General features: G+C 41.6%; 1 protein-coding gene across 5 annotated transcripts in view; it reads left to right on the top strand.

Moving 5' to 3' along the window:
• ARHGEF10 (Rho guanine nucleotide exchange factor 10) overlaps positions 1-15,668 on the top strand; it is a 345,472-nt gene that overhangs the window by 305,949 nt on the left and 23,855 nt on the right. For all 5 annotated transcript variants that reach the window (XM_033938128.1, XM_033938130.1, XM_033938132.1 and 2 more), the window contains 2 exons: positions 3,557-3,731; positions 15,175-15,297. In XM_033938128.1, the coding sequence (XP_033794019.1) occupies positions 3,557-3,731; positions 15,175-15,297 (298 nt within the window). The remainder of the gene's footprint in view (positions 1-3,556; positions 3,732-15,174; positions 15,298-15,668) is intronic.

The raw sequence follows: 15,668 nt of genomic DNA, 5'->3' as shown, positions 1-15,668 counted from the left end.
CCGAGAGGCACGTCCAGTAGGCAGTCAGTCAGCGCTAGCACCTCTCATCCTCACCAGCATCTCGCAGCACATGTGGAATCTCGCCGTGGCATACTAATGTGCCAAGGCGCACAGTTTGCGATACAGTGCTGGACAGCAAGAACCCTTAAAATATAATTTGCCCAATCTCTGTTGTATATACATGGGGTGTTTACATATTTTTGATTTCCGGCTCAAGGATATTAAGGTCATGATGTCCCTTTTATTTCCTTTGCAGTTCATTATTTTTGGCTTGCATTACTGTGGGGGGTCAAAGCTGTTAAATAAATAATATCTTTTGCCAGCTTGCAGCACGTTAATTTGCGAAATGCACAAAAAACAAATCATGTGTTTGGAGATGCATTACCCAAGCTTTTACAGAATTGTTTTTTGTTTTTTTAAAAGAAATGCTGCCACCCTTATTAACAGTGAGTCATTGTGCAAAGCTTCAGTGCTTGAGGAACTGAGTTTCTCTGCTTGGCACAGATGTTCTTGTCTAGAATTACTACTGAGATTAGACTTTGCAAGTGGGCAAGCTCTGAAAAGAAAGACTCTATGTGATGTGTTGCTGAAACCGTGGCAGAACTCATCAATCTCTGCTGTAGGAAGGCTTATATTAGCATCCGGGATGCATTCTCTATTTCCATGGTTGCTATGGTATCCAACTCTGAGAAAGAGGAATAAGATAGGTAATAGATCATGAAAAAAAAATCTGCTAGTAAAATCTTTCTCTTAGGAAAATATGAAAAAGTGGTATATTAAATAGTTAGGTAATCAGGGATACAGCATCATAGGTTTTTGAATAGCTTCTAGCTTTGTGAAAGACGAGCACTTATTTTTAATGCAGTAATATTTACATAAAGTAAAATCCAGGTGGACTTCTAAAGTCTATGACCTAGAATTAACAAAGACAAAACAAAGAAATTTTAATGTAATCATGAAATTGTAGTGCATGTGATTACAGTGCAGAATGGATGGATCGTTCAGGTCTTTATCTGCTGTCATTTACTATGTTAGTATGTTGGAGAACCAGATCCTGTGTAGAGCAAAGTGAGACAGTTCATTTTACGAATAATAGAAGGGACTGCTGCAGCCTGGAGTACAGGAGATAGAAAGGTTTTCTTTGTATTGGGATATTGTTGTTATTTAGTTTTTTTAACTTGTTTGTGGGAGAGCAGTAACAAGGTACAGTAGACTCTCTGTTAACCAGAACTCAAGCAACCAGAAAAAAAATCTAAGAAATACTGTAATACTTTAAATAAAAATGAAAATAAAATAAATTTCTGGCAGATATTTAAGTGTAAACTTGGCACGCCACACCTTGGAACACCCACGCTTTGCCTACTACATGTCCAGTAGTATGTCTGTAACAGTTTATGGTATGGCATAGTTTGGGGTATAGTATTAGTTAGGCCTGTTTTTAATACTAACTCTCAAGCAACCAGAAACTACATTTATCTGGCATCTACCAATCCCCATGGGTGCCGGTTAACTGAGAGTCTACTGTACTATAATATTCCACCCAATTTTACCATTTTTATGATTTGCATTTTAAGCTTAGAACTTAAGAGTTGCCATACTGGGATAGATCAAAGGTCTGTTAAGCCCAGTATCCTGTTTCCAAAAATGGTCAATCCTGGTCACAAGTATCTGGCAAGATCCCAAAAGAGTCCAACAGATTTTATGCTACTTATCCTGTAAATAAGCAGTGGATTTTCCCAAGTGCATCTTAATAATGGCTTATGGACTTTTCTTTTAGAAAATTATATAAACTTTTTTTAAAACTCTGCTAAGCTAACTTCTTTCGGAATATTCTCTGGCAACAGATTCCAGAGTCTAATTACACATTGAGTGAAGAAATATTTTCTCCAGTTTGTTTTAAATTTACTACTTAATAGCTTCATTGCATGCCCCCTATTCCTAGTATTTTTGAAAGAATAAACAATCTTGTGTAACCATCTCTCACTAGGGAATCAGGGTAGCCCCAGATTCAGTACAAAAGCAATTTGAGTGCTTGTTATTTCAATGGAAAGAAAAAAAAATGCAGCAGTGCAGGGAACCAAAATTAAGATAAAATGTTCTTGGAAATAGAGGAAGAAATAGCTGAAGACCCGAAGAGGGGTAAATTAAGATAGATACAAGACAAAAAGGATAAATAATATTGTAAGTAAAATAAGTTTGTTAGATGATTTCTCCAGAATACTTGTGTGTGTGCAGTCCTTTGAATCAGACAAAACAATGAAAAAGGCAAAATATAAAAACCTGTACAAAGTCCTTGGACTTGGAGTTATCCCCATCCTCTTCCTTGGTCTTTTTCTCTATAGGTTAGTTCCCAGATAATACATTCTTCTTCACTTTCTTTTATACTCTCCTGGAAGAGAGAGCAGCTTCTCTTTCAGATGTTAGGCACCTATTTCAGACACTGGCAGTGTATTAATGCTCTGTACCCAAAACATCTTAGGTGGGTACTCGCGAGAACTGACGTCAGCCATTCAGGGAGCGGCATGGAGCCAGGCTGGAGCGCGAAAAGCAATCCATTTATTCTACTTCCCACAGCCCCTACCAAATTAGCTGCTTACCCTTTTCCCAATTTTTCCACATAGCTGCAACCCCCAAACTCCCCACCTCACACACCCAATCTGCCACCCCACCAACTCCTTCTCCCTGCCCTCCAGCACCCACTCCCTCAACCAGTGCAAAAAAAAAACAACAACCAAAAACACCACACACACCACCACCCGTGGGCAGTTCGAGAGGGAACTTGACACTCTACAGCTCCCACTCTCACTCCAAGCCACCCAAATGACCCCAGCCCATCAAAATTTACTCACTTCATCAATCCACATCCTATCCAATCACCTTCTTCCAACTTCACTCTCCCTTAGCCCAGCAACAAACAAACTTTTGCTCCTCCAATCCAACTTCAGTTTCCTTTCCACAGCCCCTTAACCCTTTCCTTCACACCCTCATTTTCCAAACCTTATTTCCCTAGCCATTTTTATCTTTTCCCCACCTTTTAACTTTCCCGCAATGTTGCACCATGGCCAAGGTGCTAAATCAGGGAGTCGTCCCTTACCCTTGGATTAGAAAAAAATTCAAGGCCATCTTTTGTGCTCAGACTTTTGACATTTACCCCCTCTTCTATTAAACTGCGCTAGCAGTTTTTAGCGCAGAGAGCCGCACTGAATGGTCCGCGCTGCTCCCGATGCTCATAGGAACTCTATGAGCATCGGGAGCAGCGTGGGCCATTCAGCGCGGCTCACCGCACTAAAAGCTGCTATCGCAGGTTCTTAGAAGAGGGGGTTAGACTAGGTAGCAATATTTTAATTTTTGTATAACTGATTTTTTATTTGGTTCATGTTCTACATATTTTAGTATAAAGTGCACTGTTTTTCTAATTGAGAGTAATTAACTATTCTTCTTAGGTCTATCTCAAATTCTTACCCGGTAACAAAAATGTTTTAAATGAAATAAAGGCAAGTTATGTAATTAAACACAAACTAATCTCATTGCTGTAATATTGGATTTTTCTTTGTAGCATCAGCTTGAGGCCCATCATGAAGAAGGGATGGTGATCTCTCATATGGCTGTTGCAGGAGTTGGGATCTGGATTGCCTTTACATCTGGATCTACCCTACGCCTGTTCCACACTGAGACACTGGAACATCTGCAGGATATTAACATTGCCACGCCAGTTCACAATATGCTGTCAGGTAGCTTTTTATGATTTAGTGGCTGAGATGGGTATAAATACTTGGTAATCTTTAAGGTATAGGGATATATTGATTATAGCTAATCAAAAAGATACAAAATCACTCCAGTGTAGAAATACACCATTTATGCCCCAGTAGAGAATAGAGAAACTGGGACTCTTCTCCCTTGAAAAGAGGAGACTGAGAGAGGACATGATCGAAACATTCAAGATAATGAAGGGAATAGACTTAGTAAATAAAGACAGGTTGTTCACCCTTTCCAAGTTAGGGAGAACGAGAGGACACTCTCTAAAGTTAATAGGGGATAGATTCCGTACGAACATCAGGAAGTTCTTCTTTACCCAGAGAGTGATGGAAAACTGGAACGCTCTTCCGGAGTCTGTCAAAGGGGAAAACACCCTCCAGGGATTCAAGACACAGGTAGATAAGTTCCTGCTGAACCAGAACGTACGCAGATAAGGCTAGACTCAGTTATGGCACTGGTCTTTAACCTAATGGCCGCCGCGGGAGCGGATTGCTGGGCACAATGGACCACTGGTCTGACCCAGCAGTCGCAATTCTTGTACATGATTATGTAAGTATGATACTAAAGTGAAAGAAAAGCCTCAGATCAACGGAGAGATGTACCCACACTCTTCCACCCTGACATCACAGGCAAAAACTTTCGCAAAAGTTAAATACTGGCAGGTGGAAGCCTAAAAATAGCCAGTGGTTAATACCAGTGTTTTTTCACTATTATTTCTTGGCTATTTTTAGGCTCCCACCTGCCAGTATTTAACATTTGCGAGAATTACGTGATGAATTCTCACTGGTCACGGCTATAAGATTTTTATGTTTTGTATTACCTCTTCTCAAAACCAACATTTAAATGATTTTTTTTAATATGATTTAAATTTGTTAACATTTTATTTTAAATTTTTACTTATCTTGGTAGTAGTCAACCATGCACCCTCGTCAGATACCTGTTATGAAAGGCAGGCACCAAGCCTTATGTGAGGGAGTGCTGAAAAGTTCTCAGCTCAACCAAGAAATTGGCACCTAACAAAATAAGATAACAGTGGCAAAATAACGCTCAGAATTTAGAAAGTTGGTTGGTTGGGCTAAGAACTTTTCAGCACCCTCTCTTAGCCTAGCCAAATGACTGTGCAAATTCTAATTGATGTCAATTAACCTCAATAATTGATTTTTAATACCTAATTATTGATAGTTAAGGGCTTGATTAATTGAATTCCACATGCAACTTGGGCGTGTGCCAAAAATTTCAGCATGCAACTGTGGGCATCATATATAGCAGTGGTTCCCAACCTTGTCCTGGAGGACCACCAGGGCAGTTGGGTTTTCAGGATAGCCCTAATGAATGTACATGGAGCAGATTTGCATGCCTGGCACCTCCATTATATGCAGATCTCTCTCATGCATATTCATTAGGGCTATCCTGAAAACCCGACTGGCCTGGTGGGCCTCCAGAACAGGGTTGGGAACCACTGATATATAGAATCCAGGGGATGGAGGTAATTTTGTAACTGTGCACCAATAATTAAGTGGCCAGAGGGTGCATGGTTGCAACCTATTCTGTAAAAGAATGCAGGCCCCACCTATGTGAATGCCCACCTGCAATCATGTACAAGAAATATTGGAACATAGTTAAAAATTGTGCATTGGCTCACATCTGGCATTTATGTACATATACATGTCATTATGCTTTTTTTCCCAAAATATTTTATTAAAATTTTTTTCAAAACAGTACAATAGACCAGTGATTCCCAACCCTGTCCTGGAGGAACACCAGGCCAATCGGGTTTTCAGGCTAGCCCTAATGAATATGCATATGAGAGATTTGCATATGATGGAAGTGATAGGCATGCAAATTTGCTTCATGCATATTCATTAGGGCTAGCCTGAAAACCCAATTGGCCTGGTGTTCCTCCAGGACAGGGTTGGGAACCACTGCAATAGACAATATTTTTTAAAAACCCCAAAACAATTAAGAAATATTAAAGATTAGTCCCAGGATGTCATATCAATACTAACATTCTAATAAGTATAAAGTCAACATTCATTATACCTGAATAAACATTCCCAAATTTTATTAAATTTTCTCATGGGAATGGGGTGGGGATAGGGACCGAGCTCACGGGGACAGGGGCCGAGTTCATGGGGACAAGGCAGAGACGGGGATAAATTTTTTCCCCATGTCATTCTCTAATTATAAGCCCTTTGGGGCAGGGAATTAGCTACCAAAGCTATGCATGTAACTCATATTGAGCTTGGATTTAGACATATGAGTAGTCAAATCCATAGAACCTTTGTTTTGCCTGCACACCTATAATTGCTGGAAATACATCAGTACAACATCCTGTCCTATACTGTCAACATAATGTAAAACATCTTTTTGCAGGAGCTAACCAACTCCAGGAGGTTGTTTTTTTTTACATAATAATGACTTTTAGATGTTGGTTTTATAAAGCTTTTCCTCTATGTACAGCATGTTTTTACATGTGGAAACAGGCTTTTTAAAAAAAAAAAAAAAATCACACGTAAGACCAGGTGCACTATCCCTCTCTTTCACTAACGCATAACGCAGGTTTTAGCTCCGGCAGCGGCGGTAACTGCTCTGACACTCATAGAATTCTTATGAGCGTCGGAGCAGTTATCGCCGCTGCTGGTACTAAAACCTGCGCTATGCGTTAGTAAAAGAGGGGTATATGATCGCGCCTGCATTTACACAATGTGCATTCTAAAGGTGCAATTTGGGGTAAAGTAATGCTGTACGCACATATTTTGTAACATGCATCTGCATCCATAGTGTGCATGCACAGATTTAAAACTTCTGAACAGGTAAATTTGTACAAGAGTGTTTTTTTTAATCTACTGAGGGTCATTGTGTGAACCTATTTTTAAAAAGGCACATAGGCACTTCTGTTGGCTTTATAAATATTATTATTATTATTATTATTATTATTATTATGTTCTTATATCCCGCCATACCCAAAGAGTTCTAGGCGGTTTACATCCATTACATTAGGATCCGGTCTGAACCCGGATTTACAAAAATTTTGTCGGAATTGCAGGTAGCGTGGAAGGAAGCAAAGTAGTTTTAGCACAGGTTTATCGTAGTTGGGTGAGAAGATAAAATGGAGGGTGTGGGAAACCAGAGGAGGGGGGGGAGAGGGATGTGGGGGTGGGGGGGTTGGAGTGTATGCGGGGGGTGAGGATTAAGGGTCTTGTTCGCGGAAGAGGTGTGTTTTGAGAAGTTTTCTGAAGTCTAGGTAGGTCGGGGCCTCTAGCATCATTTGGGCTAGCCAAGGGTTCAGCTTGGCCGCCTGGAAGGCGAAGGTTTTGTCGATGAATCTTTTGAGCTGGCATGATTTTATGGAGGGGAAGGTAAACAACTGGATTCTGCGGGATTTCTTGTTGGTGCAATACATGTTGAAATGTGGGGAGAGGTATTTTGGTGAGAGACCAAATACTGTCTTGTAACAGATGCAGGCGAACTTGAAGAGGACTCGGGATTCGAAGGGTAGCCAGTGCAGTTGGTGGTAGAAGGGGGTGATGTGTTCCCATTTGTTCAGGCCGAAAATTAGGCGGACAGCTGTGTTTTGAATCAGTTTTAGTCTTCTGGTGATTTTCTTTGTGGAGCTTAGGTAGATGATATTGCAATAATCCAGTATGCTGAGGATAGAGGATTGAACTAATAGTCGAAATGCAGTGTCATCGAAGTATTTCTTTATGGTACGGAGTTTCCAGAGTGCTGAAAGGCCTTTCTTGACAGTGAGGTCTGTGTGATTTTCTAGGGATAGATGTTTGTCAAGCGTGACTCCTAGTATTTTTAATGTTTGTTCGAGTGGGAAAACCAATCCTTTCACCTGGATTGTGGTGTCTTTGATTTTGTCTTTGGGGGTGGCTAGAAAGAATTTTGTTTTGTCTGGGTTGAGCTTTAGTTTGAAGGAGAGCATCCAGAGTTCTATCTGGCTGAGTATGCTAGTTATGTAGTTGAGAAGATCCTGGGATAGACTGGTTAGAGGGATGACAATTGTGATGTCATCTGCATAGATGAAGAATTTGAGCTTAAGTTTGTGAAGGAGGTTACTGAGGGAGGCGAGGTAGATATTGAATAGGGTGGGGGATAAGGGGGAGCCTTGTGGTACACCGCAGGAGTTCACCCAGCTGTAGGAGAAGTTGTCATTTTTGTGTACCCTGTAGGATCTGTTTCGTAGGAACCCTTGGAACCAGCTGAGTACCCGGTCGGAGATTCCAATGTGGGCCAGGCATTCCAGGAGAATAGTGTGGTCAACTAGGTCAAACGCACTGCTTAGATCAAATTGTAAGATCAGGGCGCTGGAGCCCCGACTGAAGAGTATGTGCAGGTGGTCTAGTAAGGAGGCGATGATGGTCTCTGTGCTGTGGTCCGTGCGGAAGCCCGATTGATTGTCGCTTAGGATATTGAATTTTTCCAGGTATGCGGAGAGTTCTGCTTTTACTGCCCCTTCCGCGATTTTGGTGAATAGTGGTATGTTAGCTATTGGTCTGTAATTGGAAGGTGCGTTGGAAGAGTCCTTTATGCTTTTTATGATTGGGGTTATTAAGATATGTCCTTGTTCTGGAGGGAAGTTTCCTGCGGATAGTAGGGAGTTGACCCATAGTAGCATGTTAGCTTTGAAGTAGATCGGAGCCGTTTTCATCACATTTGGGGGGCAAGTATCTAGTTTGCAGAAGGATTTGGTGTATTTGTTGTAATATTTGTTGAAGGTTTTCCAGTCGATTGTGGTAAGTTGGTTCCAGTTTAGGTCGGATCTAGACCCTTGGTCTGGTTTAGCTATGTCGATGTCAGGGAGGATGGGAAAGAGCTCCAGGGGATTGGTCTTGGTGGGTAGTGCTGATCTTAGTTTTAGGATCTTGGAGTTGAAGAAATCCGCTAGGGTGTTGGCGGTTAGTGTTGAATCTTCCTGGTTGTTAGTGAGTGTTTCAATGTTGTAAAGGTTATTGACGAGTTTGAAGAGGTTGCTGCTGTTGGATGTGATGTTTCCAATTAAGTGTGAGTAGAATTTTTTCCGTTTTTCCTTGGTAAGGTTTTTGTAGGTTTTTAGTTTGAGTCTCCAGGCAGTTCTGAGTTCCTGGGTTCCTGACTTTATCCATAGTCTTTCTGACTTTCTGAGGTCCCTCTTTAACAGTAACAGCTCTGTGTCGAACCATCCCTCCTGATTTGTGGTTCTGATGTGGCGAGTTTTTAAAGGGGCTATTTCATTTAGGATGTTAGTGCTGTCAGTGATCCAGGCGGACATGAGTTGATCTATTTCTTCGTCTTGTTTTATGTGGGTGTCATAGCGAGACCAGAATTCCTCTGGGTCTATCTTTCCTCTAGTAGTGTGGGTTGTGATGTTTCTTGTTTTGTTGTTTCTTGAATGTTTTTGTTGGCAACCCAAGGAAAAGTCGCATAGTCTGTGGTCGGACCATAGGGAGTCTGTCCAGTTGGCTTGTTTCCAGTATATTTTTGGGTCGGTTAGCTCGTTGGAGGAGAATGTGACCAGGTCTAGCTGATGGCCCTTTTGGTGAGTTTTGGTTGGGGGGGGTTTGAAGAAGCCTAGTTGGGAGGTGAGTGACCAGAAGTCGGCAACTTCTGGTTGGTCCGCTTGCTCAAGGTGGATGTTGATGTCTCCGCATAGAAGGTTGTAAGGACTTGTTAGATAATTAGTTAGTAAGGCGTCAGCGAGGTCCTCTTTGGCTAGGGACCATTTTTGGGGTGGGATGTAGAATAGAGTGATAGTTAGCGAGGAGGCAAGGGATTTAGAGGTGAGTGAGATGGTTAATATTTCTGCGTTGGGAGAGGATTTGGTGTTGAGTGCCGTACAATTAAGCTGATCTCTGAAGATTATTGCTAGGCCTCCTCCTCTTCCTCGAGTTCTGGCCAGGGAGAGGATCTTGTATCCTGCGGGTAGGCAATCTTTGATTATAATATCCTTGTCTGATAGTAGCCAGGTTTCGGTGAGTAGTATGAAGTCGGGGTTGGTATCCGTCAGCCAGTCTCTGATTAGAATGGCTTTGTTCCTCATGGATCTAATGTTTAGGTAAAAGCCTAGTAGGTTCTGGTGGTTTGGGTGGTTGGCTGGGGCATAGTGGGAGTAGGCCAGTTTTTTTAGTGTTCTAGGTTTTTTTGAGCTGGGTTTGGTGGGTTTGCGGGGGGGTGGAGGATTTGGGAGCCGTATTAGGTGAGAATAGGCACCTTTTCGACTTTTCACATAGCTGCCCTATTTTAAATTGGCTCTTATATTCATAGTTAAAGATAGAAACATAGAACATGACGGCAGAAAGGGCCACGGCCCATCTAGTCTGCCCACACTAATGGCCCACCCGCTAACTACCTCCATGAAAAGATCCCACATGCCAATCCCATCTTTTCTTAAAATCTGGCACGCTGCTTGCCTCAATTACCTGTTGTGGAAGATTATTCCAGCGATCAACCACCCTTTCGGTAAAGAAATATTTTCTGGTGTCGCCATGAAATTTCCCACCCCTGATTTTCAACGGATGCCCTCTTGTTGCCGTGCACATTTTCAGATACCAATAAATCATATCTGTCTAGCTTCTCAAGAGAGAGCCCTGGGGCTTTCCTTGTTCTTAAAGAACAGTTGTATAAAGAATTGCTTTAAGTTGTTATCTTTTATAACAACCTTCTTTGGCAGCTTTGTGTGTCCTTTGCTGATAGTTTTGAAATTGATTCACGAATTGAGGCAGCGTTGTGTGGACACAAAACATGACCATCGTTGGCATTGGGACCTTGGTTACTATGATATTTTAAAGCTAAGTAAAGTGGGTTTTCATAATAAAATATATATATTTGATTCTTAAAGAAAGGATTTACTAAGATTGAATGTCTAATTATTCATTGAGAAAAGACCAATGATGAATCCATTGAGTCATGGAGTAATATATTTCATGTGAAACGAGTTACTGCCGAGGTCTTGGGCTTTATTAAGAGAAGAGATTTCAACTTTATCTGGCGTTGGGATATACAAGTTGTAGATAAGTTTATTTGTCAGCTGGTGTGTTCTCCCAGGCTTACATTCCTTAACCCACACAATGGCTTTCTCCTTCCAGCAACTCGACTGCATCTATTCATGAAACTCAGATGCCTGCTTTTGGCGTTCACCCGTTTTCTGAAGAACAGTGCTTACTGTTCTGCAGTAAATGAACAAGAGGGTAGTTTGGAATGTCATTGTGGTGTGTACCCTGGGTGACCGTGGGATCTGTACTGTTGTTTTGTGCACTTTGTCTCGTTAAGGTCTGTGAGCATAGTTTGAGTTTTATTGTAAACATGAGGTTTTTTCCCCTCCCTTGTACTGAAGATGCCAAAATGGAAGAAAGAGGAATGCAAGGGATTTAGTACATACATTTTTTCAGACAGTATTTTGTTTCTTTTATTTATTTTGTGTAAGGGTCATCAGGCTTTAAGGGTCAATTTGATCTCTCGGCTGCTTTTGACATGGTAAATCATCATCATTTCTTAAATATGTTGAGTAATATTGGCATTATTGAGAGTACTGAACTGGTTTGGTGGTTTTCTGACTGAATGATTTACAGTGTAAAGCAATGTCCCTCAAACGTTCTCGAGCCGCAACACACTAAAGGTAGTGGCCGTGGCTCGAGGCACCTGGAAGTGTGCAGATATCGCCATGATGACATCACACGCATGCATGACATCATCATGTCGATGTCTGCGTGTGTGTGAAGGCCCTCCAGGCGGGTTCTGAGACGCCCGTGGGGAGGTGCAGGAAGGGAAAAGGGCCAGAGAGAAGGATAGGCTTTGGCGCCCACTTATTGCCTACAGGATGTGCCTCTCGCCACGAGAGGTACGTCCTGTAGGCAGTCAGCTGGCACCGGCGCCTCTCCTCCTCCCCAGTGTACCGCGGCACACCTGAAATCTCAGGAGACACACTAGTGTGCCTTAGCACACAGTTTGAGATACACTGGTGTGAAGCATGTGGAGATGCTATTTAATACTCTAGAACAGGGGTAGGCAATTCCGGTCCTCGAGAGCCAGAGCCAGGTCAGGTTTTCAGGATGTCCACAATGAATATGCATGAGATAGATTTGCATCTCAAGGAGGCAGTGCATGCAAATCCATCTCATACATATTCATTGTGGATATCCTGAAAACCTGACCTGGCTCCGGCTCTCGAGGACCGGAATTGCCTACCCCTGCCCTAGAAAGTGAACTGCAGGGCACTGCAGGGTTCTCCCTCGTCTCCCATATTATTATAAAATATTAATGAGCTCTTTGGGACATTTTCCATCAAATTTAAATTGTAAAATCATATACTTATGCTGATGACATTATTGATAGCAGTAACACTTAAAAGCACAACTTCTGCAACTACTGTTCAAACTTGCATTGATTTGGTGGAAACTTGGGCTATTCAATGTTGCCTAAAATTACCATATATATTCAAGTCAATGTTGTATATAAGTCAAGGGCAGTTTTGGGACTAAAAATGGCCAAAATTGATGTGACCCATGTATAAGTTGGAGCCACACAGTAAGCCAAATTTGAGCCCCTAACCCAGCCAATAGGTCTTTCTCTCTGAACACATACTTCTTCCTGCCTCATTCAAACCCTTCCCAGCTAAAATGTCCTTCTCTTTGCCTCACTCATACTTCACCACACAGATCCAGCATGCCCTCTCTACTGCCCCCCTTCACACACACACACACACACACACACCACACTGCATTGCTTCTCTGCTCCCCTTCACCCTACACACGCCCATATGGTATACAACAGTGGTCTCAAACTTGTGGCCCGCCAGGTACTATTTTGAGGCTCTCGGTATGTTTATCATAATCACAAAAGTAAAATAAAACAGTTTCTTGATCATATGTCTCTTTAGCTATAAATGACAATATTATTATTAAGACTTAGCCAAAAGGAAAGATTTATAAACTATAAAGAGTTTTGCCTCATGCAAAATTGTCATTTCTTTAATAAGACACTAACTATTTTTTTCTGAGGCCCTCCAAGTACCTACAAATCCAAAATGTGGCCCTGCAAAGGGTTGAGTTTGAGGCCACTGGTATACAGTATATTGATCCCTCACTGATAAATCCCTCACTATAAACACTGGTCAGCTCACTAAAACAAAATGTGTTTTCACAAACTGCTCACCCTTCCTATCCAGTGTGCAAAGTGGTTAGAGCTGCAGCCTCAGCACCCTGGGGTTATGGGTTCAAACCCCATGCTGTTCCCTGTGACCCTGGGCAAGTCACTTAATCCTCCACTGCCCTAGGTATATCAGATAGATTGTGAGCCCACCAGGACAGATAGGGAAAATGCTTGAAGTACCTGTATGTAAAACCACTTTGAGTGGTTTTACACTACAGAAAGGTGGTATACAGTCCCAATCGCTTTCCCTATCCAAGGAGAATGTATTTATTCAGGGTACACACATACTCCTATTTCTTTTACCAAAAAAAAAAGAGTGATCAGAATTTCACTTACTAACTCTTTCCACACTGTCTCAGCTAAACTTCCTCTTTGCAAAAACCTGAGTCATTCAGCCACTCAAATGACTTTTAGCTGTCTCTAGGACTTCTGATAATTGTCATGCAAATTTCCTGAATGCATGCCCTCCTATCAATGTACATGTTCAGCACAAACTTTCAACCAGCCAGAATATTTATAAAATAAAATTTGTGGAATCAAGATCAATATAGCAGATAGGTGAAAAAAATTCCTTTGAAACTCTGTATTCCCTATGATAGGGGATTAACAGACTCGCGAATACAGAAAAACTGTGAATAACTTTTTCATGTGTTATTTGCTGTTTTCTATTAAAAACCATCGTGAATATGGTGAAACCGCGAATAACATGGTGGGAGACCTGGCCTGTTTCTGAAGGAGAGGCAACACACGTTGAACAAAGTGCTGGAACTCAGCGATTTTCTCTGTAAATGCTTAGAATCAGCGATTTCTCTATGCAAGCTGACATCATTGGGAGGAGGAGTCAGCAAGCTAAACACCGTGAATAATCGAAACCACGATTGCTGAATCCACGAATACAGAGGGAGAAGTGTAAAGCATGTATTGCAAGCTTGTCAAGAAGCTTGCTTCTTGTAATATTCATTCAGCTCAAAAAGGTGCTGTTCTGTTTAGCTTTACTTTTTAACCCAGGAGTTTCATTGTGCTTATTTTGGTTTCTAGCTCAGCTTGAACCACAACAGACGTGTGGTGCTTTGAGCCTTCAGTTATAGCTACCCAAGGATTTTGTCTGTTTTATATTGCTTACACCTTCTTCCTCTTTTCCTCTTACAAGCTATTGCTGCTGGGGACAAAGACCAGGACTCTTTCTGGAACCCTGTAATCATGGGCCCTGCATCTCATGACTAGATGTCACCTGTGATCGATGGCTATGCATCCTGCTCCCTCAGGGGACTGTGAACTCTGTCTCCACAGCATCCCCAGCCAACCCAGGGGGGGCACAAGATCTGATTCCAGGATAGAAACAGAGACCTTCTCTTATGGCGCTGTCCAGTGGCGTGCGGTCAGGGCCTTCAGGTGATTTGCCTCACTCCCTAATGGCCCTGAGGGGCACTGTTCTGAATTTGATTGGTTAAGCATGCAACAGGCTGCTCCTCAGCCAATCAAATTCAGATCAGTATTGTCAGGGTCTTCAGGGGGTTTGGAGTATCCCCAGCCCAAGATCCGTGCCTTTTTTATTTATTTTTTGTGGGGGGGTATTTTTGTTTGATGCAGTTTGACTGGTTAAGCAGGCTGCCTACTCAACAAATCAAAATGCATTATGCAAAAAGTAAACAAAAAAGAAAAAAAGCAGGGCTATAGAGCTGGGGATACACTGAATCCCCTGAAAGCCCTCACCACACCCACTGGTGCTGTCACTCTATAGGATTTTTTTTTTTTTTAATTTTTAATGTTACCAAAATAGCAGCAGACCTTTTGGATTCCATTTCCTTGTACTTGAGATTTATAACTGTTGTATCAGATATCTGCTGGTAAACTTCTTCCAAACATGTAGGGATGTCGTGAAGTTCTTTCCAGATTTGCTTTCATGTGTATTCAGCTTCAAACTATCCTTAATTAATAGTAGCATCAATCAATATTCATATTAGCATATCCATATTTTCCACTTCAAATGGAAAAATTAGCTTTCAAGAAATTACTGTGGTACTTAAGTCACTTGAAGCACAGTTAGATCCTGTAGCACAAGTTGCATTTACAGTAGTAGCATGTCTCTAAAAGAGAACAGGAGGCCCAAGCTATTATGGTACAGTACTCCTCATTAGTTCATAGAAAACACAGAACATGCTCAGTGTACAGTTATATGGAAATGTAAATAGCTACAGCGGAAGGTAACAAATTGTTTTGCTAGACTGTGCTGTCTGTGTTAGTAATTGGACCATTCATTTACACAGCATTTTCTTAATTTTATAGGACAACAGCGTGTTTCAGCAACCAGTCTGTTGGTGTGTCATGGTTTATTGCTTGTCGGTACAAATCTGGGTATTATTGTAGCACTACCAGTTCCTCGTTTGCAGGGTATTCCAAAAGTAACTGGTAAGTAAAATTTTCAGTGTTTAGTATGTTTTAGTAATTTTATACTGAAGAAGTGTTTTTAGTTTTGATAATTATTGGCTTATGTTCTCTTTGGCTTGGTAACATAGAAACATGATGGCAGATAAAGGCCAAATGGCCCATCTAGTCTGCCCATCTGCAGTAACCATTATCCCAGGCCCTCTTGAATTCAGACAGTCTCTGTTTCCACCATTTCTTCTGGGAGACTGTTCCACGCATCTACCACCCTTTCCATAAAAAAGTATTTCCTCGGATTACTCCGGAGCCTGTCACCTCTTAACGTCATCCTATGCCCTCTTTGCAGAGTTTCCTTTCAAATGAAAGAGACTCGACTCATGCCCACTTATATTACA

This window comes from Geotrypetes seraphini, chromosome 3, assembly GCF_902459505.1.
Source record: "Geotrypetes seraphini chromosome 3, aGeoSer1.1, whole genome shotgun sequence".
Classification (NCBI taxonomy): Eukaryota; Metazoa; Chordata; class Amphibia; order Gymnophiona; family Dermophiidae; genus Geotrypetes; species Geotrypetes seraphini.
The sequence above is the reverse complement of the archived record's forward strand: the minus strand, read 5'-3'. Positions and strand labels throughout refer to the sequence as shown.